Below are 27,791 nucleotides of genomic sequence, written 5' to 3' on the forward strand. Positions count from 1 at the left end.
ATCTATGACAGACAGACACAGGCAGAGGTCAGAGACACAGAGGCACAGAGACACAGAGACAGACAGAGACACAGAGACACAGAGACACAGACAGAGGTCAGAGACACAGAGACAGACAGAGGCAGAGGTCAGAGACACAGAGACACAGAGACACAGACACAGGTCAGAGACACAGAGACACAGAGACACAGAGACACAGAGACAGACAGATACAGAGACAGACAGACAGACAGACAGACAGACGTCTCTCTCTCTCTCGCTGTATTCCAGAATATTGTGATAATAACCAGATGTTGTAGCTGTACTGGGCCACCTCGAGTTGTCATAAAAAAAACAATTGCACACCCTCGGCCATTGTAGAATTAACTCAAAATAATGTTTACAGCCACAAATAACAACAACTGTAGCGACCCTGTGTTTATAAACGTGAATATCGACTTTGCCACTATGCTTTTGTGGCACAGTAGATGCCACGCAGGGCTATGGGCCAGAAGGTTGAGAGTTCACCGATGAGCTAACGCTTCCTGTGTGAGAACAGACGCTGGGAGACGAGACGTACAGGGAGTGAATATTTTTTTATAAATAATGGACATGAAACAGAACAAGGACGGCGTCTGGACAGTTGGAACAAAACGGAATCAGTACAGACACAGGGATCAAACTGAGGAAGTGACAGATATTGGGGAGGCAATCAATAAGGTAATAGAGTCCAGGTGAGTCCCATGAAGCGCTGATGCGCGTAACGATGGTGACAGGTGTGCGTAATGAAAGGCTGCCTGGCGCCCGAGAACGCCAGAGAAGTGGAGAGGGAGCAGGCTTGACAGTACTTCCCCCTTTAGGGGCGCCACCCGGCGTTTCCCACCTGGGCGAGCCTGATGGGCCGGCCGAGGGGTGGTGGGCCAGACGAGCCGGGGGAAGCCTGATGAGCCGGCTGAGCCGTGGTAGCCTGATGAGCCGGCTGAGGCATGACGTGGGATGGGAGCCTGCCGACGCAACCGAAGCAAGAAAAACCTCGATCCAGCTGAGAGGCATCCCCGGTTCCGACATCACCAACCCCAACAAAAAAAAAATCCCTGATGCTTCCAATATTGGTGTCTGCATTCTATGAGAACAGACGCTGGGAGACGAGAAGCAAGGACAGGGAGTGAATATTTAATAAATAACGGAAAATAAATAAAACAAGGACAAGGGGAACGAAACAATATTAATGCAGACACGGGGATCAAACTGAGGAAGGGACAGATATTGGGGAGGCAATCAATAAGGTATTAGAGTCCAGGTGAGTCTCATGAAGCGCTGATGCACGTAACGATGGTGACAGGTGTGTGTAATGATGGGCCGCCTGGCTCCCTCGAGCACCGGAGTGGGGGAGAGGGAGAAGGTGTGACATCCTGCCTGTTTCATTAGACCTACACTACGACCAGAGTTGGCTGCAGACACGGGGCAAGTGTCTTAATTAATTATTGTTATTGTTATTATATTATATATGTTATTGTCGTTAAATAAACGAAAGCAATGCCGCAAAACAAATCTTTGTGACATGTGTCATGGAAACGGCATATTCCTCCGAAACGACATATTTTTCCTTTTGTCGAACTTTCTTTATTGTGACAAACAATGATGATTTCTGAATAATTTTTAAGGTACGTGAGGCACGTGATGTCATCACGTAACTACAAAGCTCCGATCCACATTGAATTCTAAATGCCCACTGCTTGAAAAACTATAGCTATAAACTAAATTCAGCATAAAAAGAAACATCTCTTTTTCAGGACCCTGTCTTTCAAAGATAATTCTTAAAAATCCAAATAACTTCACAGATCTTCATTGTAAAGGGTTTAAACACTGTTTCCTATGCTTGTTCAATGAACCATAAACAGTTAATGAACATGCACCTGTGGAACGGTCGTTAAGACACTGACAGCTTACAGACGGTAGGTAATTAGTTATGAAAACTTAGGACACTAAAGAGGCCTTTCTACTGACTCTGAAAAACACCAAAAGAAAGACTCCCAGGGTCCCTGCTCACCTGCTTGAACGTGCCTTAGGCATGCTGCAAGGAGGCATGAGGACTGCAGATGTGGCCAGGGCAATAAATTGCAATGTTCGTACTGTGAGATGCCTAAGACAGAGCTACAGGGAGACAGGACAGCTGACAGGACAGTTGTAAGGCAGGTCCTCACCAGACATCAACGGCAACAACGTCGCATATGGGCACAAACCCACCGTCGCTGGACCAGACAGAACTGTCAAAAAGTGCTCTTCACTGACAAGTCACAGTTTTGTCTCACCAGGGGTGATGGTCGGATTCGCGTTTATTGCCCGAAGGAATGAGCGTTACACCGAGGCCTGTACTCTGGAGCGGGATCGATTTGGAGGTGGAGCTTCCGTCATGGTCTGGGGCGGTGTGTCACAGCATCATCGGACTGAGCTTGTTGTCATTGCAGGCAAATACAACGCTGTGTGTTTTGGCTTCCTCCTTGCTGAGCGGCCTTTCAGGTTACGTCGATATAGGACTCGTTTTTACTGTGGATATAGATACTTTTGTACCTGTTTCCTCCAGCATCTTCACAAGGTCCTTTGCTGTTGTTCTGGGATTGATTCGCACTTTTCGCACCAAAGTGCGTTCATCTCTAGGAGACAGAACGCGTCTCCTTCCTGAGCGGTATGCCGGCTGCGTGGTCCCATGGTGTTTATACCTGCGTACTATTGTTTGTACAAATGAACATGGAACCTTCAGGCGTTTGGAAATTGCTCCCAAGGAAGAACCAGACTTGTGGAGGTCTACCATTTATTTTCGGAGATCTTGGCTGATTTCTTTGCATTTTCCCATGATGTCATGCAAAGGTGCACTGAGTTTGAAGGTAGGCCTTGAAATACATCCACAGGTACACCCCCAATTGACTCAAATGATGTCAATTAGCCTATCAGAAGCTTCTTAAAGACATGACATCATTTTCTGAAATTTTCCAAGCTGTTTAAAGGCACAGTCAACTTAGTGTATGTAAACTTCTGACCCACTGGAATTGTGATACAGCGAATTATAAGTGAAATAATCTGCATTTAAAAAATTGTTGGAAACATTAATTGTGTCGTGCACAAAGTAGATGTCCTAACCAACTTGCCAAAACTATAGTTTGTTTACAAGAAATTTGTGGAGTGGTTGAAAAACGAGTTTCAACGACTCCAACCTAAGTGTATGTAAACTTCCTACTTCAACTGTAACTATAATGCATAGATGGCTGTTCCCATTCAAATCAGGACTGACAGCCGGAGTTTAGCAATCAATGCGCCAGGGTTAGAGGTTCCAAAATCATTCTATGGAGTATCTCTATGGCAACAAGCTCTCCAATATTTGCTGTACGTGTTGCGGCCTTCCCGACTAAGTGCTTGTGATAAAATATAATCCATTGCAATTCTATTGAAGTGTGATGTGTACGATCCTCTGAAGTTAAATTATTCTCTCTGGTGTAGTATTTATATAATATAAAACATTTTTTTAAAAATGTCTGTTCAGACAGTAGGATACTTTGGGGAATATAACATTTTTATTTCCTCATTTTGGCAACATTATTCCAGCCCCCCCCCATTTACCCTTGCTTCCTGCGGCTAAGAGTTTGCTTTACACAACTGTGCTGGACTCCCTTGGTCTTCAGCGCAGTAAGAGTTAAAGATATGGGAAGTTGCCATTAACTGATCATAGCCAAAATGTTATAACGTTCACGTTTGTGGCTCAAAGCTAATTTCTGGTATCGTTGTGTAGCCAGTGGGGTGTACTGGTTGCGTTACACATAAATACGCTTTTTTTATTGAGTTTTGCCGAACCAATATTTCCATGTTAAAATCACCGCGGGCCATACAAAATGCCTGAGATTCAAAGGGTGTACTACTGTCTGTCTTGTAACTTCACAACTTCATACGAGTTTCTTCGTCGTGTTTTTCTCACAATTTTCTCTTGACTCCAAAATGGTTGCAAGGGGCTCAAATATCCAGCTCCTGTGGCTTGCTCGATACATTCCAACCAAGTCACGCGGAAGGGTGTTTTAAAGTGTCAATCAAACGGTAAACTCTACTTTCAAGGTTCCTATTGGTGTGTCCTTAAATTGTGGGCGGAGACGCGACCTTATAAATAAACGTGAGTCTGTGATGCTGTAAGACTTTAGACCGTGTGGAGAGTGGTCGGAACAAGTGGCTGGAAGTAGACATATACCTACCTACCTGCCTGGTGCTAACTCAACGGAGTCTATTTTTTAAGCAGGTAATAATACGGGCGCCATTATCATCAACTGACTAGCTCCGTTGTTCGTTTAGTTTATTAACAAAACAATTTACATAAGTACTGTGGCCGCACTACAAATAAATCACGACAATATAAAAATGAATTGAGTAGGCTACTTTTCAAAAAACTGCATTTTGTTTTGTCGGAAAAAAAGTATTTAAAATGGATATGAACGTCTTTGAGACTAAGGTTGGGGAAGTGTAGCCTACTTTGTGTCCTTCATATGCACACCGTTTCTATTTAATTGAAGGTGAACTTGACTAAAATAATGTCGACACTACTCAATCTTTTCTACAGGCAAAAAGAAAACCTTCCCGAACATGAGTAAGGACACCGAGGTCGATATGAAGGATGTTGAGTTGAACGAGTTGGACCAGGAGAAACTACCGATGACCGGCGACGGACCGGGGGCTGAGAAGAACGGAAACTTGAAGCAGAAGGAACCGGAGGAGGATGTTAAGTTTACCGGGCTGTCGAAGGAAGAGCTCATGAAAGTCGCTGGCACACCCGGGTAAGTTAAGGGGTTGTTTGTTTTTATCTTATACTTAAAAAAAAAACGGTAACTATCTTAAATTCAACTTAATGTTGCTAGAAATCAATTAGCTTAATATGCAACGTAGTTATGTATATTGAACAAAAATATAAATGGAACAAATAACAATTTTAAAATATTATATTAAGTTACAGTTCATAAAAGAAAAGAGAACAATTGAAATAAATTCATTAGGCCCTAATCTATGGATTTCACATGACTGGGCAAAGCCTACACCCTCCCAGGCCCACCCACTGGGGAGCCAGGTCCGACCACTGGGGAGCCAGGTCCGACCACTGGGGAGCCAGGCCCAGCCAATCAGAATGAGGTTCTCCCCACAAAAGGGCTTTAATACAGACCAAAATACTCCACAGCAACCCCCCCCCCCCCCCCCCTCCCCCCCTTTCACCACCTCAGACAATCCTGCAGGTGAAGAAGCTGGATGTGGAGGTCCTGGGTTGGCGTGGTTACATGTGATCTGCGGTTGTGAGGTCGGTTGGACGTACTGACCAATGATCTAAAACCAACGTTTTGGAGGCGGCTTATGGTTGTGAAATGAACAGTCAATTCTCTGGCAACAGCTCTGGTGGACATTCCTGCAGTCAGCATGCCAATTGCAACGCTCCCTCAAAACTTGAGACATCTGTGGCGTTGTGTGACAATGTGGCCTTTTGTCTCCAGCACAAGGTGCACCTGTGTAATAATTAGGCTGTTTAATCAGCGTAATAATTAGGCTGTTTAATCAACATAATTGGCAAAGGAGAAATGCTCACTAACAGGAATGTAAACAAATTTATGCACAAAATTTGAGAGAAATAATCTCTTTGTGCCTTTGGAAAATGTCTGGACTCGTATTTCAGCTCATGGAAAATAAGACCAACACTATGTTGTGTTTATATTTTTTGTTCAGTATACAATTGAAACTTATTTTACCCTATTTCCTCCCCTCTCCTCCTCCTCTCTCTTCCCTCCAGGTGGGTGAGGACACGCTGGGTGCTCCTGGTCTTGTTTTGGTTGGGCTGGGTGGGGATGCTGGCTGGGGCCATAGTGATCATCGTCCAGGCCCCCAGGTGTAAACCCATACCTGAGATGAACTGGTGGAATCAGGGTCCTCTCTATCAGATCGCTGACCTGGACGCCTTCAACCACGACAAGGGAATCAAAGGTGAGGGTATTCATACACACAGCATTATGGGTAATGTAGTAAATCATACTGGTGGAACCAGGGTCCTCTCTGCCAGTTAAAACAGGACATCATACACACAGCATTATGGGTAATGTAGTAGATCATGTGATCTAGAATGCCAGGATGTGATTTAGATTGTCAGGACGTGATTTAGAATGTCAGGACGTGATTTAGAATGTCAGGACGTGATTTAGAATGTCAACAGCCTATTTTAGCCCAAAGATGTGAAAACAGACTGAGTCTGATTTGTCTTGTGGTTGTAATTTGCCCAGTGAGTCTGTTAGGAAGGGGCGCTGAGTGTCTTGCGACCGTCTCATGACTCCAGACTGCCCAGCGCCTGGTTTCCCAGAAGTATCTAAATGCTAAGTTAATCGTTAGAACCTGCTTAGGAGCATCGTTAAATCTTTGAGCTGCTTCCAGAAACCCATCGTTACTAAAGTTGCACTTGGAAACGCTGGTTATTTATCGACTACCTCAGACCACTGGTTGAACGGTGTGTAGTTGGATGTGTTTTCTCCCTACTTTATTACACACGAGATCTCTGTTAAACAAAGAGTCCAGATGTTTATTTGTCTGTGGTGGCCGCTGATAACTTCACGATGAAGTTGACTACAAATGCAAAGTTGCCAGTGTCTTTGCAATTGTTACAAACAAGCGAAGGATAACAAAATGTTACTAAATGAAAACCCGAGACGACTGCATTTACATAAATCAGCCTAATGTCGTGTTCATTCAATTTAGTTTCATTTAGCTATTATGGCTACCTACCGTCAATCCTTTTTGCCTTAAAATATGTCCTGATGTGTATATATGTCCTGATGTGTATATATTTCTTGACGTGTATATATTTCTTGATGTGTAAGTATGCAATGGTGTGCCAAATCTAGAGTTAGTGCGTTATTATAGTGTAAGCGTTACAATAAGCTGCCAATAGGTGATACTATCTCTCTAGGAGCTGATCCGTGGTCAGTATTGTGGAATAATTTAAATTTTAAGGAAAAGATTTGAATGACGGAAGCTGACCTGAGAGCAGCCACTGCCTTTCGATCCTATCAGTATCGACACATTTAAATGTTTTATTTTATTTAACTAGGCAAGTCAGTTAAGAACAAATTCTTATTTTCAATGACGGCCTAGGAACAGTGGGTTAACTGCCTTGTTCAGGGGCAGAACGACAGAACCTTGTCAGCTCAGGGATTCGAACTTGCAACCTTTCGGTTACTAGTCCAACACTTTAACCACTAGGCTACCCTGCCACCCTCATGCCTCAACAATGCTCTTACCGAATGTTATCGCTGCATGGTGTCTTGGGAAACACATGTTACGTCTTCGGGCCATTGTGGGCAAGATGCATTGTGGGAAAGATGCATTGTTTATACACTGGGGAAGTTCCATCACAAGGGGGAAAACCGGGGCCTTGGCCTCTAGCCTTCTGACAGCTGTTAGCCAAGTCAGCAATCTGACTCAGTTTGTTCTAAAACACTCTCTTCCCCTTTCTGATAGAACAGACAAGTAGTTGTCATTGAGTAGTTTAAAGGACTTGGCTAAAATAAGTTGAGAAATCTCCCCACATTTCTCCCATTATATGATCAACGGAAAGGAAGAGAAACCTGTTTCCCCTTCCTAATGTTTTGGCAAAACAGCAAACTGATTGTCGACAATTCTTCTCTTTTCTCACACACACACACACACACACACACTCACTCACACTCATACTCTCACACACACACACACACACACACTCTCACTCTCACTCTCTCTCTCTCACACACGCACTCACGCACTCGCACTCTCGCACGCACTCGCACACGCACACACACACACACACTCTCACACGCACTCGCACACACACACTCTCACACGCACACACACACTCTCACACGCACTCGCACACTCGCATTCACACACACACACACTCACACTCGCATGCACGCACACACACACACACACACACACACACACACACACACACACACACACACACACACACACACACACACACACACACACACACACACACACACACACTCATACACACACACACAAAGGTGACTGGTCTTTTTGTTCTGTTTTCCCATCACACCGACTGAAGGAGAGATGTTCAACCTACCACTTTTTCTAACTTTCCTCTCTTGTCATGTTTCTGCCTTCTCACCTCTCCCACCACCCTCTGACCTTCTCCCTTCCCCCCCTTCTCTCTAATCCTTTACCTTTCTGTCATTCACCCTCTCCCTCCTGACAATCTCTATTTTCTCTCTCTCGCTCTCTCTGTCTCTCTCTCTCTCTCTCTGTCTCTCTCTCTCTCTCTCTCTGTCTCTCTGTCTCTCTCTCTCTCTCTCTCTCTCTCTCTCTCTCTCTCTCTCTCTCTCTCTCTCTCTCTCTCCAGGTGTAGTTGAGGTACTGGACAGTCTGAACCAGTTGAAGGTGAAGGGCCTGGTTCTGGGGCCTCTTCACACTGTCCAGCAGGACCAAGCAGACACCTTAGACCTGGTCTCTATGGACCCCGGGGTAGGAACTGACCAGGACCTGCTGGTTTTGCTGGACAAGGCCCATAAGAAGGGTAAGTGATCTGTTTGGCCCATTGGGCTGACTGAAGACTTGATCTCGTTAATAGAGATGGCCGTCTGTCTCTGATCTGAGCCCGGACTCTGCTTGACCCGTTTCAGCTGACAGTAGAATCACAATGGACCTTGGGGTCTGAATAACCCCACATAGCCTGGTTCCTATCTAGGTTTCTTCCTAGGTTTTGGCCTTTCTAGGGAGTTTTTCCTAGCCACCATCTCTTGCTGTTTGGGGTTTTAGGCTGGGTTTCTGTACAGCACTTTGAGATATTTTTTTTATTTATTTTTTTTTTACCTTTATTTAACCAGGCAAGTCAGTTAAGAACAAATTCTTATTTTCAATGACGGCCTGGGAACAGTGGGTTAACTGCCTGTTCAGGGGCAGAACGACAGATTTGTACCTTGTCAGCTCGGGGGTTTGAACTCGCAACCTTCCGGTTACTAGTCCAACGCTCTAACCACTAGGCTACCCTGCCGCCCCATATCAGCTGATGTACGAAGGCCTATATAAATACATTTGATTTGATTTGAATAAAACGCTTGAAGTACTCTCCACCTTGGCTGAGCTCCCTTTTTTAACGATCTCCTCCTGACCGAAGCCCTCTTATTTACCTCCTCCTGTCAGGTATCTCTGTGGTGTTGAATCTGACCCCTAACCCTGGAGCTGACCCCTGGTTCAGTCCTGACCACTTACCTAAAGTACTGGACAAACTCAGGGTGAGACTGTGTGTGTGTGAGAGAGAGAGAGAGAGAGAGAGAGTGCCATTCTGAATACCCTTATCTCTTCTGTCCTCCAGTCTGTCTCTGTGTGTTTAAATGAATACTCTTCATTATCTCTAGTCTCTCTGTGTGTTTAAATGAATAATCTTCATTATCTCTAGTCTGTCTCTGTGTTTAATGAATACTCTTCATTATCTCTTGTCTCTGTGTTTAATGAATACTCTTCATTACCTCGTCTCTGTGTTTAATGAATACTCTATATTATCTCTAGTCTCTCTGTGTGTTTAAATGAATACTCTTCATTATCTCTAGTCTCTCTGTGTGTTTAAATGAATACTCTTCATTATCTCTAGTCTGTCTCTGTGTTTAATGAATACTCTTCATTATCTCTTGTCTCTGTGTTTAATGAATACTCTTCATTACCTCGTCTCTGTGTTTAATGAATACTCTATATTATCTCTAGTCTCTCTGTGTGTTTAAATGAATACTCTTCATTATCTCTAGTCTGTCTCTGTGTTTAATGAATACTCTTCATTACCTCTTGTCTCTCTGTGTGTTTAAATGAATACTCTTCATTATCTCTAGTCTGTCTCTGTGTTTAATGAATACTCTTCATTATCTCTAGTCTCTCTGTGTGTTTAAATGAATACTCTTCATTATCTCTAGTCTGTCTGTGTGTTTAATGAATACTCTTCATTACCTCTTGTCTCTCTGCGTGTCTCTGGTCTGTTTATGTGTAGTAACCAACCTCTCCTGTCGTAGTAAAATGTGTAAGGCAACTCTTCTGTGTTTGAAATGCGTGTGATATAATGAATACATTCTCCAGGACGCTGCTGAACACTGGCTGGGGATGGGCGTGGACGGGGTGCAGGTGTGCGGCCTCGCTGCTGCCAGCGCCTCTTCTGATTGGTCCAAGTTCCAGGGTGTCGTCCAGGGCAACAGGACGGAGGTGGACGTGAAGAAGAGGTCACTATTAGTCACACAGCAGCTGGACAGAGACAGGCAGGCAGGCCTCACTGATTACACCCCTGGACTTGATTCCGTCTGGGTCGTAGCTTAGTCCAGACATGTTGTTTTGATTATTTCTGGGGTCAGGAGAGAGACGAGGGTTACTGATAGTCTGAAAGGCTGTAGTTGGATCACAGCTCAATAAAGTTTGGGGGAACAGAGAACCACCAGCAGTGGCCTTGAGGCTATGTTCTTTCTGCCTCCTGGTGGTCAATTGGTGATACTGCAGTAGGCCAGTACTACAGAACCCTCTCCTGGACATTAAGAAGTACTGTTAGGTAGTCACTGTCTGAGCAAAGTCTAAACGGAAATGAAATGTTATTCTAAACCCCTCGCTCTCTCCCTCTCCCGCTCTCTCCCGCTCTCTCCTTCTCCCGCCCTCTCCCTCTCCCGCTCTCTCCCTCTCCCGCTCTCTCCCTCTCTCCCTCTCCCGCCCTCTCCCACTCTCCTACTCTCTCCCTCTCTCCCTCTCCCGCTCTCTCCCTCTCTCCCTCTCCCACCCTCTCCCACTCTCCCACTCTCTCCCTCTCTCCCTCTCCCGCTCTCTCCCGCTCTCTCCTTCTCCCGCCCTCTCCCTCCCTCTCCCACTCTCTCCCACTCTCTCCCTCTCCCGCTCTCTCCCGCTCTCTCCCGCTCTCTCCCGCTCTCTCCTTCTCCCTCCCTCTCCCTCTCTCCCTCTCCCGCCCTCTCCCTCTCTCCCCCTCTCCCGCTCTCTCCCGCTCTCTCCCGCTCTCTCCTTCTCCCGCCCTCTCCTTCTCCCGCTCTCTCCCTCTCCCGCTCTCCCGCTCTCTCCCTCTCTCCCTCTCCCGCCCTCTCCCTCTCTCCCTCTCCCACTCTCTCCCTCTCTCCCTCTCCCACTCTCTCCCTCTCTCCCTCTCCCACTCTCTCCCTCTCCCACTCTCTCCCTCTCTCCCTCTCCCACTCTCTCCCCCTCCCGCTATCTCCTTCTCCCGCTCTCCCTCTCTCCCCCTCTCTCTCCCTCTCACTCTCTCCCTCCCCCTCTCTCCCTCCCTCTCTTCCTCTCCCTCTCTCCCTCTCTCTAGAGCTCTAATAGGAGTGGTTGATGGTCAGGACTACTCTGCCGTCTCTCAACTTCTCAACTCTTCTGGTGTGGATCTGATACTGTCTGATGTCCTTAACAAGGCAAACTCCGGTAACTGAACATTTATAATACACTTTAAACAAGACAAACCAGTGAATGTTACCTTAAAATAATTAGGACAAAGGATAAGACAAAGTCCTTGCTGTTCTAGTTAAAAGAAGTCCTTGGGAAATATTAGTCTGTAATTTGAGATGTTCCCAACCTGTGTGTAACTTGCAGGTATCGAGAGAGCGAAGTCCATCCACGGCCTGGTGTCTACCCAGAAACAGAGCTCTTTAGCCTGGGGGCTAGGAGGTAAGAGAGATAATGGTATTTAGCCCTGGGGGGGCTAGGAGGTAAGAGAGATAATGGTATTTAGCCCTGGGGGGGCTAGGAGGTAAGAGAGATAATGGTATTTAGCCCTGGGGGGGCTAGGAGGTAAGAGAGCGAATGGTCTTTAGCCCTGGGGGGGGGGCTAGGAGGTAAGAGAGCGAATGGTGTTTAGCCCTGGGGGGGGCTAGGAGGTAAGAGAGCGAATGGTGTTTAGCCCTGGGGGGGCTAGGAGGTAAGAGAGAGAATGGTCTTTAGCCCTGTGGGGGCTAGGAGGTAAGAGAGAGAATGGTCTAGCCCCCCCAGGGCTAAAGGAGGTAAGAGAGAGAATGGTCTTTAGCCCTGGGGGGGCTAGGAGGTAAGAGAGAGAATGGTCTTTAGCCCTGGGGGGGCTAGGAGGTAAGAGAGAGAATGGTATTTAGCCCTGGGGCGGCTAGGAGGTAAGAGAGATAATGGTCTTTAGCCCTGGGGGGGCTAGGAGGTAAGAGAGCGAATGGTCTTTAGCCCTGGGGGGGCTAGGAGGTAAAAGAGCGAATGGTCTTTAGCCCTGGGGGGGCTAGGAGGTAAGAGAGAGAATGGTCTTTATCCCTGGGGGGGCTAGGAGGTAAGAGAGAATGGTCTAGCCCCCTCAGGGCTAAAGGAGGTAAGAGAGAGAATGGTCTTTAGCCCTGGGGGGGCTAGGAGGTAAGAGAGAGAATGGTATTTAGCCCTGGGGGGGGCTAGGAGGTAAGAGAGAGAATGGTCTTTAGCCCTGGGGGGGGGGCTAGGAGGTAAGAGAGAGAATGGTCTTTAGCCCTGGGGGGGGGGCTAGGAGGTAAGAGAGAGAATGGTCTTTAGCCCTGGGGGGGGCTAGGAGGTAAGAGAGCGAATGGTATTTAGCCCTGGGGGGGCTAGGAGGTAAGAGAGAGAATGGTCTTTAGCCCTGGGGGGGGCTAGGAGGTAAGAGAGATAATGGTATTTAGCCCTGGGGGGGCTAGGAGGTAAGAGAGAGAATGGTCTAGCCCCCCCAGGGCTAAAGGAGGTAAGAGAGAGAATGGTCTAGCCCCCCCAGGGCTAAAGGAGGTAAGAGAGAGAATGGTATTTAGCCCTGGGGGGGGGGCTAGGAGGTAAGAGAAAGAATGGTATTTAGAAGTATTAGTTTGAGCAAACCACAGAATACAACTTTAAAATAGATATTTTGTTTTAACCCCCCCCCCCCCCCCCCCCCCCCCATAAAAACAGGCAGTTTGGGGAACCATCTGGCTTCAGTGATGGAGAAACCAGACCTGGTACGACTCTACCAACTCATGCTTTTCACCCTGCCTGGAACACCTGTTTTCAACTATGGAGATGAGTTGGGGCTCGTGGACCAGGTGAGAAAAAACTAACTATATCAAGCATCAGAGACAACTGATACCTTTTTACCACCTCGGTAGTATTTACAGAACACTTCCTGGTCTGATGTTAAACTCCTCTCTCTCTTTCTCAGGGCTCCACCTCTCCTAAGATGCCGTGGGACACTGAGGAAGAGGTTGCTGCTGAAGGAGCTGTGAAGAACGAGACAGCCGAGGTACTGACTTGGTTATACCTCCCTCTAGTGGTAGCAGTGTAGTACAGGTAACTGTTCAAATGAAGCTGTGGCGGCCCATCGCCCTTTCACATTATCTAGCGTTTCCTTTGTTTTGACAGGTACCTGAACACGTATTCTGCTTTATTCATATGTAGTCACATGTTTTAACTGAGAAGGCTAGTTAAACGCTACAACCCTAGCACTATTTTATTTATTTATTTTACCTTTATTTAACCAGGTAGGCTAGTTGAGAACACCTTTATTTAACCAGGTAGGCTAGTTGAGAACACCTTTATTTAACCAGGTAGGCCAGTTGAGAACAAGTTCTCATTTACAATTGCGACCTGGCCAAGATAAAGCAAAGCAGTTCGACAGATACAACAACACAGAGTTACACATGGAGTAAAACAAACATACAGTCAATAATAAAGTATAAACAAGTCTATATACGATGTGAGCAAATGAGGTGAGAAGGGAGGTAAAGGCAAAAAAAGGCCTTGGTGGCAAGGTAAATACAATATAGCAAGTAAAACACTGGAATGGTAGTTTTGCATTGGAAGAATGTGCAAAGTAGAAATAAAAATAATGGGGTGCAAAGGAGCAAAATAAATAAATAAATTAAATACAGTTGGGAAAGAGGTAGTTGATAGGGCTAAATTATATGTGGGCTATGTACAGGTGCAGTAATCTGTGAGCTGCTCTGACAGTTGGTGCTTAAAGCTAGTGAGGGAGATAAGTGTTTCCAGTTTCAGAGATTTTTGTAGTTCGTTCCAGTCATTGGCAGCAGAGAACTGGAAAGAGAGGCGGCCAAAGAAAGAATTGGTTTTGGGGGTGACTAGAGAGATATACCTGCTGGAGCGTGTGCTACAGGTGGGAGATGCTATGGTGACCAGCGAGCTGAGATAAGGGGGGACTTTACCTAGCAGGGTCTTGTAGATGACATGGAGCCAGTGGGTTTGGCGACGAGTATGAAGCGAGGGCCAGCCAACGAGAGCGTACAGGTCGCAATGGTGGGTAGTGTATGGGGCTTTGGTGACAAAACGGATTGCACTGTGATAGACTGCATCCAGTTTGTTGAGTAGGGTATTGGAGGCTATTTTGTAAATTACATCGCCAAAGTCGAGGATTGGTAGGATGGTCAGTTTTACAAGGGTATGTTTGGCAGCATGAGTGAAGGATGCTTTGTTGCGAAATAGGAAGCCAATTCTAGATTTAACTTTGGATTGGAGATGTTTGATATGGGTCTGGAAGGAGAGTTTACAGTCTAACCAGACACCTAAGTATTTGTAGTTGTCCACGTATTCTAAGTCAGAGCCGTCCAGAGTAGTGATGTTGGACAGGCGGGTAGGTGCAGGTAGTGATCGGTTGAAGAGCATGCATTTAGTTTTACTTGTATTTAAGAGCAGTTGGAGGCCACGGAAGGAGAGTTGTATGGCATTGAAGCTTGCCTGGAGGGTTGTTAACACAGTGTCCAAAGAAGGGCCGGAAGTATACAGAATGGTGTCGTCTGCGTAGAGGTGGATCAGAGACTCACCAGCAGCAAGAGCGACCTCATTGATGTATACAGAGAAGAGAGTCGGTCCAAGAATTGAACCCTGTGGCACCCCCATAGAGACTGCCAGAGGTCCGGACAACAGACCCTCAGATTTGACACACTGAACTCTATCAGAGAAGTAGTTGGTGAACCAGGCGAGGCAATCATTTGAGAAACCAAGGCTGTTGAGTCTGCCGATGAGGATGTGGTGATTGACAGAGTCGAAAGCCTTGGCCAGATCAATGAATACGGCTGCACAGTAATGTTTCTTATCGATGGCGGTTAAGATATCGTTTAGGACCTTGAGCGTGGCTGAGGTGCACCCATGACCAGCTCTGAAACCAGATTGCATAGCAGAGAAGGTATGGTGAGATTCAAAATGGTCGGTAATCTGTTTGTTGACTTGGCTTTCGAAGACCTTAGAAAGGCATGGTAGGATAGATATAGGTCTGTAGCAGTTTGGGTCAAGAGTGTCCCCCCCTTTGAAGAGGGGGATGACCGCAGCTGCTTTCCAATCTTTGGGAATCTCAGACGACACGAAAGAGAGGTTGAACAGGCTAGTAATAGGGGTGGCAACAATTTCGGCAGATAATTTTAGAAAGAAAGGGTCCAGATTGTCTAGCCCGGCTGATTTGTAGGGGTCCAGATTTTGCAGCTCTTTCAGAACATCAGCTGAATGGATTTGGGAGAAGGAGAAATGGGGAAGGCTTGGGCGAGTTGCTGTTGGGGGTGCAGTGCTGTTGACAGGGGTAGGAGTAGCCAGGTGGAAAGCATGGCCAGCAGTAGAAAAATGCTTATTGAAATTTTCAATTATGGTGGATTTATCAGTGGTGACAGTGTTTCCTATCTTCAGTGCAGTGGGCAGCTGGGAGGAGGTGATCTTATTCTCCATGGACTTTACAGTGTCCCAGAACTTTTTTGAGTTAGTGTTGCAAGAAGCAAATTTCTGCTTGAAAAAGCTAGCCTTGGCTTTTCTAACTGCCTGTGTATAATGGTTTCTAGCTTCCCTGAACAGCTGCATATCACGGGGGCTGTTCGATGCTAATGCAGAACGCCATAGGACGTTTTTGTGTTGATTAAGGGCAGTCAGGTCTGGGGAGAACCAAGGGCTATATCTGTTCCTGGTTCTAAATTTCTTGAATGGGGCATGTTTATTTAAGATGGTTAGGAAGGCATTTTTAAAAAATATCCAGGCATCCTCTACTGACGGGATGAGGTCAATATCCTTCCAGGATACCCCGGCCAGGTCGATTAGAAAGGCCTGCTCGCTGAAGTGTTTCAGGGAGCGTTTTACAGTGATGAGAGGAGGTCGTTTGACCGCTGACCCATTACGGATGCAGGCAATGAGGCAGTGATCGCTGAGATCTTGGTTGAAGACAGCAGAGGTGTATTTAGAGGGGAAGTTGGTTAGGATGATATCTATGAGGGTGCCCGTGTTTAAGGCTTTGGGGAGGTACCTGGTAGGTTCATTGATAATTTGTGTGAGATTGAGGGCATCAAGTTTAGATTGTAGGATGGCTGGGGTGTTAAGCATGTTCCAGTTTAGGTCGCCTAGCAGCACGAGCTCTGAAGATAGATGGGGGGCAATCAGTTCACATATGGTGTCCAGAGCACAGCTGGGGGCAGAGGGTGGTCTATAGCAGGCGGCAACGGTGAGAGACTTGTTTTTAGAAAGGTGGATTTTTAAAAGTAGAAGTTCAAATTGTTTGGGTACAGACCTGGATAGTAGGACAGAACTCTGCAGGCTATCTTTGCAGTAAATTGCAACACCGCCCCCTTTGGCAGTTCTATCTTGTCTGAAAATGTTGTAGTTTGGAATTAAAATGTCTGAATTTTTGGTGGTCTTCCTAAGCCAGGATTCAGACACAGCTAGAACATCCGGGTTGGCAGAGTGTGCTAAAGCAGTGAATAGAACAAACTTAGGGAGGAGGCTTCTAATGTTAACATGCATGAAACCAAGGCTATTACGGTTACAGAAGTCGTCAAAAGAGAGCGCCTGGGGAATAGGAGTTGAGCTAGGCACTGCAGGGCCTGGATTCACCTCTACATCGCCAGAGGAACATAGGAGGAGTAGGATAAGGGTGCGACTAAAAGCAATAAGAATTGGTCGTCTAGAACGTCTGGAACAGAGAGTAAAAGGAGGTTTCTGGGGGCGATAAAATAGCATCAAGGTATAATGTACAGACAAAGGTAAGGTAGGATGTGAATACAGTGGAGGTAAACCTAGGTATTGAGTGATGAAGAGAGAGATATTGTCTCTAGAAACATCATTGAAACCAGGAGATGTCATTGCATGTGTGGGTGGTGGAACTAATAGGTTGGATAAGGTATAGTGAGCAGGACTAGAGGCTCTACAGTGAAATAAGCCAATAAACACTAACCAGAACAGCAATGGACAAGACATATTGACATTAAGGAGAGGCATGCTTAGTCGAGTGATCAAAAGGGTCCAGTGAGTGGAGAGGTTGGTTTAGGGTCACGGCGATTTAGACAGCTAGCCAAGCCAACCGGTAGCAAGCTAGCATAGGATGGAGTCTGTTGTTAGCCACCTCTTGCGTTCGGTCAGTAGATTAGTGGGGTTCCGTGTGGTAGAGGGGATTAATCCAAATTAATCCAAATCACACAACAACAAAAATAAGAACAATAGATATAGTTATAGAGGCCCGAGAAGAAAACATAATAATTCAAATAAATAAATTGTCCGATTGTCTATTCAGATAGCAGCCGGAAAGACAGCTAACGGTTAGCGGGCCGCAGATGGGCGTTCCGGTAACGTCGCGACAGAGGAGCCAGCCGGATCTCCTTCAGGTAGATAACGTCGGCAGTCCGGTTGTGAAGGCCCGGTGGGGCTCCGCGTAGGCAGTGAAACGGGTCCGGATAGGTGACTGCAGCCCAGGAGTGAATGATGGGACTCAGGCGTGATTGACGGAGCTGGCTAGCACCGGAACAATCGATGTTTGCTCCGGAATCGACGAAAGCCGACTGTCACACGGATAGCAGCTAGCTAGCTGTGAGATCCGGGTATGAATGTCCAGAGAGCAGTTGAAATCCAGGGACATGGAGAGAAAAATTGGTCCGGTATGTTCCGTTCCGAGCCGCGCTGCGCCGTACAAAACTGGCGATAGATTTTCGATAGATTTTCGAACTAAAGGACAGCCGATGACCACAAACCGTGGTTAGCTTCTGATTAGCTTCTGGGCTAGCTCCTGGCTAGCTTCTGGCTAGTTTCTGGCCAGCCTCCTGGAGTTTCTGGCTAGCTTCCTGAAGGATTGCAGATCTGAGGTAAATAATACTTTTTTATAAATATAAATTGGTGAGGCTGGTTGCAGGAGAGTGTTTAGAAGATGAGTTGATGGAAAATAAAAATAAAATGTATGTGAAAAAAGTTGTAAATATATATATATACAGGACACGACAAGACGAGGACAAAAGACGTCTGAACTGCTATGCGATCTTGCAACCTGTGCTACCAACCTGCACAAGCTACATGCACTAGCAAACCTGCACTAGCAACCTGCGCTAGCAACATTGATTAGCAACCTGCACTAGCAACCTGCACAAGCAAACTGCACTAGCAAACTGCACTAGCAACATTGACTAGCAACCTGCACTAGCAACATTGACTAGCAACCTACACCAGCAACATTGACTAGCAACCTGCACTAGCAACCTGCACCCAGCAACCTCTACTAAAAACATTGACTAGCTACCTGCACTAGCAACCTGCACTAGCAACCTGCACTAGCAACCTGCACTAGCAACCTGCACTAGCAACCTGCACAAGCAACCTGCACAAGCAACCTGCACAAGCAACATTGATTAGCAACCTGCACTAGCAACCTTCACTAGCAACATTGACTAGCAACCTGCACTAGCAACCTGCACTAGCAACCTTCAATAGCAACATTGACTAGCAACCTGCACTAGCAACCTGCACTAGCAACCTTCAATAGCAACATTGACTAGCTACCTGTACGAGCAACCTGCACTAGCAAACTGCACTAGCAACATTGACTAGCAACCTGCACTAGCAACATTTATTAGCAACCTGCACTAGCTACCTGCACTAGCTACCTGCACTAGCAACCTGCACAAGCAACCTGCACTAGCAACCTGCACAAGCAACCTGCACTAGCAAACTGCACTAGCAACATTGACTAGCAACCTGCACTAGCAACATTGATTAGCAACCTGCACTAGCAACCTGCACTAGCAACCTGCACTAGCAACCTGCACTAGCAACATTGATTAGCAACCTCCACTAGCAACCTGCACTAGCAACCTTCACTAGCAACCTTCACTAGCAACATTGACTAGCAACTACGTGTTGTGTGTGTGTACTGACACGTGACCTGGTTGTGTGTACGCACTGACACGTGACCTACTGGTTGTGTGTGTGTACTGACACGTGACCTACTGGTTGTGTGTGTGTACTGACACGTGACCTACTGGTTGTGTGTGTGTACTGACACGTGACCTACTGGTTGTGTGTGTGTGTACTGACACGTGACCTACTGGTTGTGTGTGTATGTACTGACACGTGACCTACTGGTTGTGTGTGTGTGTACTGACACGTGACCTACTGGTTGTGTGTATGTGTACTGACACGTGACCTACTGGTTGTGTGTATGTGTACTGACACGTGACCTACTGGTTGTGTGTATGTTCTGGTAGGTTCTACTTTTCAGAGAAACTCATTGGATGATGTTTTAAACCCAGAGGGTGAATACAGCTGCATCAGACAAATACATGGTAGTATAGTATAGTACAGTATAGTATGGTATAGTATAGTATGGTACAGTATGGTATGGTATAGTATGGTATAGTATGGTATGGTATAGTATGGTATAGTACAGTATAGCATGGTATAGTATAGTATGGTATAGTATGGTATGGTATAGTATGGTATAGTATGGTATGGTATAGTATGGTATGGTATAGTATGGTATGGTATAGTATGGTATGGTATAGTATGGTATAGTATGGTATAGTATAGTATGGTATAGTATAGTATGGTATGGTATAGTATGGTATGGTATAGTATGGTATGGTATGGTATAGTATGGTATGGTATGGTATAGTACAGTATAGCATGGTATAGTACAGTATAGCATGGTATAGTATGGTATGGTATAGTATGGTATGGTATAGTATGGTATGGTATAGTATGGTATAGTATAGTATGGTATGGTATAGTATGGTATGGTATGGTATAGTACAGTATAGCATGGTATAGTACAGTATAGCATGGTATAGTATGGTATGGTATAGTATAGTATGGTATAGTATGGTATAGTATGGTATAGTATGGTATGGTATAGTATGGTATAGTATAGTATGGTATGGTATAGTATGGTATGGTATAGTATGGTATAGTATGGTATGGTATAGTATGGTATGGTATGGTATAGTATGGTATAGTATGGTATGGTATAGTATGGTATGGTCTAGTATGGTATGGTATAGTATAGTATAGTATGGTATGGTATAGTACAGTATAGCATGGTATAGTACAGTATAGCATGGTATAGTATGGTATGGTATAGTATGGTATGGTATAGTACAGTATAGCATGGTATAGTACAGTATAGCATGGTATAGTATGGTATGGTATAGTATGGTATGGTATAGTACAGTATAGCATAGTATAGTATAGTATGGTATAGTATGGTATGGTATAGTATGGTATAGTATGGTATGGTATAGTATGGTATGGTATAGTACAGTATAGCATGGTATAGTACAGTATAGCATGGTATAGTATGGTATGGTATAGTATGGTATGGTATAGTACAGTATAGCATGGTATAGTACAGTATAGCATGGTATAGTATGGTATGGTATAGTATGGTATGGTATAGTACAGTATAGCATGGTATAGTATGGTATGGTACAGTATGGTATGGTATAGTATAGTATAGCATGGTATAGTACAGTATAGCATGGTATAGTATGGTATGGTATAGTATGGTATGGTATAGTACAGTATAGCATGGTATAGTACAGTATAGCATGGTATAGTATGGTATGGTATAGTATGGTATGGTATAGTACAGTATAGCATGGTATAGTACAGTATAGCATGGTATAGTACAGTATAGCATGGTATAGTATGGTATGGTATAGTATAGTATAGTATGGTACAGTATAGTATGGTATAGTACAGTATATTATGGTATAGTACAGTATAGTATGGTATAGTACAGTATAGTATGGTATAGTACAGTATAGCATGGTATAGTACAGTATAGCATGGTATAGTATGGTATGGTATAGTATAGTATGGTATAGTATGGTACAGTATATTATGGTATAGTACAGTATAGCATGGTATAGTACAGTATAGCATGGTATAGTATGGTATGGTATAGTATAGTATGGTATAGTATGGTACAGTATAGTATGGTATAGTACAGTATATTATGGTATAGTACAGTATAGTATGGTATAGTACAGTATAGTATGGTATAGTACAGTATAGCATGGTATAGTACAGTATAGCATGGTATAGTATGGTATGGTATAGTATAGTATGGTATAGTATGGTACAGTATAGTATGGTATAGTACAGTATATTATGGTATAGTACAGTATAGTATGGTATAGTACAGTATAGTATGGTATAGCACAGTATAGTATGGTATAGTACAGTATAGTATGGTATAGTATGGTATAGCACAGTATAGTATGGTATAGTATAGTATGGTGTAGTATGGTATAGTATAGTATGGTATGGTATAGTATAGTATGGTATAGTATGGTACAGTATGGTATAGTACAGTATAGTACGGTATAGTATGGTATGGTATAGTATGGTATGGTATTGTATAGTATGGTATAGTATAGTATGGCATGGTACAGTATAGTATGGTATAGTATGGTATAGTATGGTATAGTATGGTATAGTACAGTATGGTATAGTATATGGTATAGTATAGTATGGTATAGTATGGTACAGTATGGTATGGTATAGTATGGTACAGTATAGTATGGTATAGTATGGCATAGTACAGTATAGTATGGTATAGTATAGTATGGTATGGTATAGTATGGTATAGTACAGTATAGTATGGTATAGTATGGCATAGTACAGTATAGTATGGTATAGTATAGTATGGTATAGTATGGCATAGTACAGTATAGTATGGTATAGTATGGCATAGTACAGTATGGTATGGTATAGTACGGTATGGTATGGTATAGTATAGTATGGTATAGTATAGTATAGCATAGTACAGTATGGTATAGTATGGTATGGCATAGTATGGTATAGTACAGTATGGTATGGTATAGTATAGTATGGTATAGTATAGTATGGTACAGTATGGTATAGTATAGTACAGTATAGTATGGTATGGTATGGCATAGTACAGTATAGTACGGTATAGTATAGTATGGTATGTTATAGTACAGTATGGTATGGTATAGTATAGTACAGTATAGTATAGTATAGTATGGTACAGTATGGTATAGTATAGTATAGTACGGTATAGTATAGTATAGTATAGTATGGTATAGTATGGTATAGTATGGTATAGTATAGTACAGTATAGTATAGTATGGTATAGTATGGTATAGTATGGTATGGTATAGTATGGTATGGTATACTATGGTATAGTAAGGTATGGTATAGTAAGGTATGGTATAGTAAGGTATGGTATAGTAAGGTATAGTATACTATGGTATGGTATGGTATACTATGGTATAGTATGGTATAGTATGGCATAGTACAGTATAGTATGGTATAGTATAGTATGGTATGGTATAGTACAGTATGGTATAGTATAGTATGGTATAGTATAGTACAGTATAGTATGGTATGGTACAGTATGGTATGGTATAGTATAGTATGGTATGGTATAGTATGGTATAGTATAGTATGGTATAGTACAGTACAGTATAGTATGGTATAGTATGGTATGGTATGGTATAGTATGCTACAGTACAGTATGGTATAGTATAATATGGTATAGTGTAGTATGGTATAGTACAGTATGGTATAGTACAGTATGGTATAGTATACTATGGTATAGTATGGTATGGTATGGTATAGTATAATATAGTATAGTATGGTATAGTACAGTATGGTATAGTACAGTATGGTATAGTATACTATGGTATAGTATGGTATGGTATGGTATAGTATAATATGGTATAGTATAGTATGGTATAGTATGGTATGGTATGGTATAGTATAATATGGTATAGTATAGTATGGTATAGTATGGTATAGTATGATATGGTATAGTATGGTATAGTATGATATGGTATAGTATAGTATGGTATAGTATAGTATGGTATAGTATAGTATGGTATAGTACAGTACAGTATAGTATGGTATAGTATGGTATAGTATGATATGGTATAGTATGGTATAGTATGATATGGTATAGTATGGTGTAGTGCAGTATAGTGTAGTGTAGTATAGTGTGGTGTACACACCCCGCTGAGTGGAGTCATCCTCCTCATCACTAAACATTACATAATTATGTAATCCCTCTCCCTCTCTCTCCTCCTCCTCCTCTCCCCTCCCTCTCCTCCTCCTCTCCCCTCTCCTCCTCTCCCCTCCCTCTCCTCCTCTCCCCTCCCCTCCTCTCCCCTCCCTCTCCTCCTCCTCCTCTCCCCTCCCCTCCCTCTCCTCCTCTCCCCTCCCTCTCCTCCTCTCCCCTCCCTCTCCTCCTCCTCCTCTCCCCTCCCTCTCCTCCTCCTCTCCCCTCCCTCTCCTCCTCCTCTCCCCTCCCTCTCCTCCTCCCTCCCTCCCTCTCCTCTCCTCCTCTCCCCTCCCCTCCCTCTCCTCCTCTCCCCTCCCTCTCCTCCTCCCTCCCTCTCCCCTCCCTCTCCTCCTCCTCTCCCCTCCCCTCCCTCTCCTCCTCTCCCCTCCCTCTCCTCCTCCCTCCCTCTCCCCTCCCTCTCCTCCTCCTCTCCCCTCCCTCTCCTCCTCCTCTCCCCTCCCTCTCCTCCTCCTCTCCCCTCCCTCTCCTACTCCTCTCCCCTCCCTCTCCTACTCCTCTCCCCTCCCTCTCCTCCTCCCTCCCTCTCCTCCTCCCTCCCTCTCCCCTCCCTCTCCTCTCCCTCTCCTCCTCCTCTCCCCTCCCTCTCCTCCTCCTCTCCCCTCCAGGCCCAGAAGACTCATCGTCTGACATGTCGTTCGTGGTTTAAGACCCTCTCTGACCTGAGGGGTAAAGAACGTTCCCTCCTTCATGGGGACTACTTCCACCTCCACTCCTCCTCCGCGTCCCTTGCTTTCCTGCGTCTGTGGGACCAGAGCGAACGATACCTGACGGCCGTTAACTGGGGCTCCGCCACCTTAACCATGGCCCTCAACCACACAGGTATTTATTTCACTTGAATCATATTGAGACCAGACTATATCCTCAAAATGAAAAAACGGTGACGCAACAACATATGACAAGTCAAAACATGATTCAAAAAATTCTACATTCCAATACTGACAGGATTTCTCCTCCTCTTCCCAGAGCTGAGCATCCCGGAGCAGGCTAAAGTGAAGCTTAGTACTGACCCTGAAAACCTGGCTGCGGACAGCTCTGTCTCGCTGGATAAACTGCTGCTGGGACCCGGACAGGCTGTCCTATTGACCTTTCCCTTCGCTTAGGAGGGGCTAGAACAGAGACCAGGACTAGAACAGAGACCAGGACTAGAACAGAGACCAGGACTAGAACAGAGACCAGGACTAGAGCAGAGACCAGGACTAGAGCAGAGACCAGGACTAGAGCAGAGACCAGGACTAGAGCAGAGACCAGGACTAGAGCAGAGACCAGGACTAGAGCAGAGACCAGGACTAGAGCAGAGACCAGGACTAGAGCAGAGACCAGGACTAGAGCAGAGACCAGGACTAGAGCAGAGACCAGGACTAGAGCAGAGACCAGGACTAGAACAGAGACCAGGACTAGAACAGAGACCAGGATAAGAAACTACTAAACATAACTTTTACACCTGGAACAAAGGGAGAATGCAGAGAATGTTTTAGATCACATAAAACAAGCAGACGGAATATATAGTATAAACAGCAGTATTTAGCCAGTGCTTAAAAAGTATTAAATGTTAGACCAGAATGACTATTTCCAACTGTTAAAACATTCCAGTTCAGATTTGATCAAATGTATTTTTTTGGGGCCATTGTTTCAAAACATTTTAAAAGGAAGTTCTTTCTAATGTTGTTTTATGACCTCTTTGAGTTGAACTGTTGAAGTAGGAAAATATCAGTTTGAATTAAAAAAATGTATTATTTTTTTTCTTCAATCTGTTTATTCCATTCAGTGGAATATAATTGTTATTCAACTTGCTAGTATTGGAGAAGATTGCTAGACATTGTTCTGACTAAAACTTGCTAGTATTGGAGACGATTGCTAGACATTGTTCTGACTAAAACTTGCTAGTATTGGAGACGATTGCTAGACGTTGTTCTGACTAAAACTTGCTAGTATTGGAGACGATTGCTAGACGTTGTTCTGACTAAAACTTGCTAGTATTGGAGACGATTGCTAGACGTTGTTCTGACTAAAACTTGCTAGTATTGGAGACGATTGCTAGACATTGTTCTGACTAAAACTTGCTAGTATTGGAGAAGATTGCTAGACATTGTTCTGACTAAAACTTGCTAGTATTGGAGACGATTGCTAGACGTTGTTCTGACTAAAACTTGCTAGTATTGGAGACGATTGCTAGACATTGTTCTGACTAAAACTTGCTAGTATTGGAGAAGATTGCTAGACATTGTTCTGACTAAAACTTGCTAGTATTGGAGAAGATTGCTAGACGTTGTTCTGACTAAAACTTGCTAGTATTGGAGAAGATTGCTAGACGTTGTTCTGACTAAAACTTGCTAGTATTGGAGAAGATTGCTAGACATTGTTCTGACTAAAACTTGCTAGTATTGGAGAAGATTGCTAGACATTGTTCTGACTAAAACTTGCTAGTATTTGGAGACGATTGCTAGACATTGTTCTGACTAAAACTTGCTAGTATTGGAGACGATTGCTAGACATTGTTCTGACTAAAACTTGCTAGTATTTGGAGACGATTGCTAGACATTGTTCTGACTAAAACTTGCTAGTATTGGAGAAGATTGCTAGACATTGTTCTGACTAAAACTTGCTAGTATTGGAGACGATTGCTAGACATTGTTCTGACTAAAACTTGCTAGTATTGGAGACGATTGCTAGACATTGTTCTGACTAAAACTTGCTAGTATTGGAGACGATTGCTAGACATTGTTCTGACTAAAACTTGCTAGTATTGGAGACGATTGCTAGACATTGTTCTGACTAAAACTTGCTAGTATTGGAGACGATTGCTAGACGTTGTTCTGACTAAAACTTGCTAGTATTGGAGACGATTGCTAGACATTGTTCTGACTAAAACTTGCTAGTATTGGAGAAGATTGCTAGACATTTTTCTGACTAAAACTTGCTAGTATTGGAGACGATTGCTAGACATTGTTCTGACTAAAACTTGCTAGTATTGGAGAAGATTGCTAGACGTTGTTCTGACTAAAACTTGCTAGTATTGGAGACGATTGCTAGACATTGTTCTGACTAAAACTTGCTAGTATTGGAGACGATTGCTAGACATTGTTCTGACTAAAACTTGCTAGTATTGGAGACGATTGCTAGACATTGTTCTGACTAAAACTTGCTAGTATTGGAGACGATTGCTAGACGTTGTTCTGACTAAAACTTGCTAGTATTGGAGACGATTGCTAGACATTGTTCTGACTAAAACTTGCTAGTATTGGAGAAGATTGCTAGACATTTTTCTGACTAAAACTTGCTAGTATTGGAGACGATTGCTAGACATTGTTCTGACTAAAACTTGCTAGTATTGGAGAAGATTGCTAGACGTTGTTCTGACTAAAACTTGCTAGTATTGGAGACGATTGCTAGACATTGTTCTGACTAAAACTTGCTAGTATTGGAGACGATTGCTAGACATTGTTCTGACTAAAACTTGCTAGTATTGGAGACGATTGCTAGACATTGTTCTGACTAAAACTTGCTAGTATTGGAGACGATTGCTAGACATTGTTCTGACTAAAACTTGCTAGTATTGGAGACGATTGCTAGACATTGTTCTGACTAAAACTTGCTAGTATTGGAGAAGATTGCTAGACGTTGTTCTGACTAAAACTTGAAAGGAGTAAAATAAAAGTCCTGTGTAATGTTGCCTGGTGACAATCAAGCATCGACCTTTGTCTCCTTCCTTCTTCTGATGTGTATGTGTTCTATCTGTGGATGCCTCAGAGTGTGTGCACTACTTGTTCTGTTTTTGTGTGTGTGTGTGTGTGTGTGTGTGTGTGTGTGTGTGTGTGTGTGTGTGTGATATTGGCCTAATGCCACATGCTTTCCGTTAAGCTCAGGCAGAGGAACATTACAGGTGTGTTAATGTCGGCTCCATGAAACAGCCCAATGTGTGTCTCTCACCTCACGCAGGTGCTCAGAAGATATAAATAAACCACGCTCTTGTTTGTTCATTCCAATTGATGGCGTGTGTGTGCTATATAATGTGTGTTCACGTGCACGCAGTCGTGTTCAGGCCTCTGTATTTGCAGTAATGTTCGACGATTCAGTGCAGTCGTGTTGTGCGTGAACTTTCCTAAAGCCACACGTGGGCGAGGCCCGTTAACCTGCGGTTCGTGTTACCGTCGACAACACCATCGACCAGGTTTAGGGTTTTACTCCCCCACACGTCAATTGAATGTATAATGTATTAATTTAAAATATTAAGAGGGTTTGTATCGTTTTAGCCAGGAGTTCTGAGTTGAGTTTCACAACTCAATCCTTTGAGTATTTTGAATATATATTTTAATATCTGGTAAAAAAATCTGCTGTAAAATTAAATATCAATATTTGAATCTGGTAAAATATCTACTGTAAATTATATATAATGAATATATTTGAATCTGGTAAAATATCTACTGTAAATTATATATAATGAATATATTTGAATCTGGTAAAATATCTACTGTAAATGATATATAATTAATATATTTGA

General features: G+C 44.0%; 1 protein-coding gene across 1 annotated transcript; it reads left to right on the top strand.

The window, feature by feature from the left end:
* The first annotated feature begins 4,127 nt into the window (after nt 1-4,127).
* Nucleotides 4,128-27,276, top strand: LOC110500797 (amino acid transporter heavy chain SLC3A2). The gene is made up of 12 exons (XM_036958319.2): nt 4,128-4,258; nt 4,577-4,790; nt 5,786-5,976; nt 8,384-8,557; nt 9,184-9,275; nt 10,105-10,244; nt 11,330-11,439; nt 11,608-11,682; nt 12,919-13,049; nt 13,166-13,246; nt 23,899-24,112; nt 24,257-27,276. The coding sequence occupies exons 2-12, from the start codon at nt 4,600-4,602 to the stop codon at nt 24,391-24,393; spliced, it is 1,536 nt and encodes a 511-aa protein (XP_036814214.2). The 5' UTR covers nt 4,128-4,258; nt 4,577-4,599; the 3' UTR covers nt 24,394-27,276.
* Nucleotides 27,277-27,791: the final 515 nt, after the last annotated feature.

This window comes from Oncorhynchus mykiss, chromosome 21 (genome assembly GCF_057628025.1).
Source record: "Oncorhynchus mykiss isolate SJ-2025 chromosome 21, ASM5762802v1, whole genome shotgun sequence".
Classification (NCBI taxonomy): domain Eukaryota; kingdom Metazoa; phylum Chordata; class Actinopteri; order Salmoniformes; family Salmonidae; genus Oncorhynchus; species Oncorhynchus mykiss.

Coding starts and splice junctions, on each gene's coding strand:
- LOC110500797 (XM_036958319.2), top strand. CDS start 4,600: ATGAGTAAGGACACCGAGGTCGATATGAAGGATGTTGAGTTGAACGAG. Junction 10,245..11,329: donor GAGGTGGACGTGAAGAAGAG/GTCACTATTAGT, acceptor CCCTCTCTCTAG/AGCTCTAATAGGAGTGGTTG. Junction 11,440..11,607: donor CCTTAACAAGGCAAACTCCG/GTAACTGAACAT, acceptor TGTAACTTGCAG/GTATCGAGAGAGCGAAGTCC.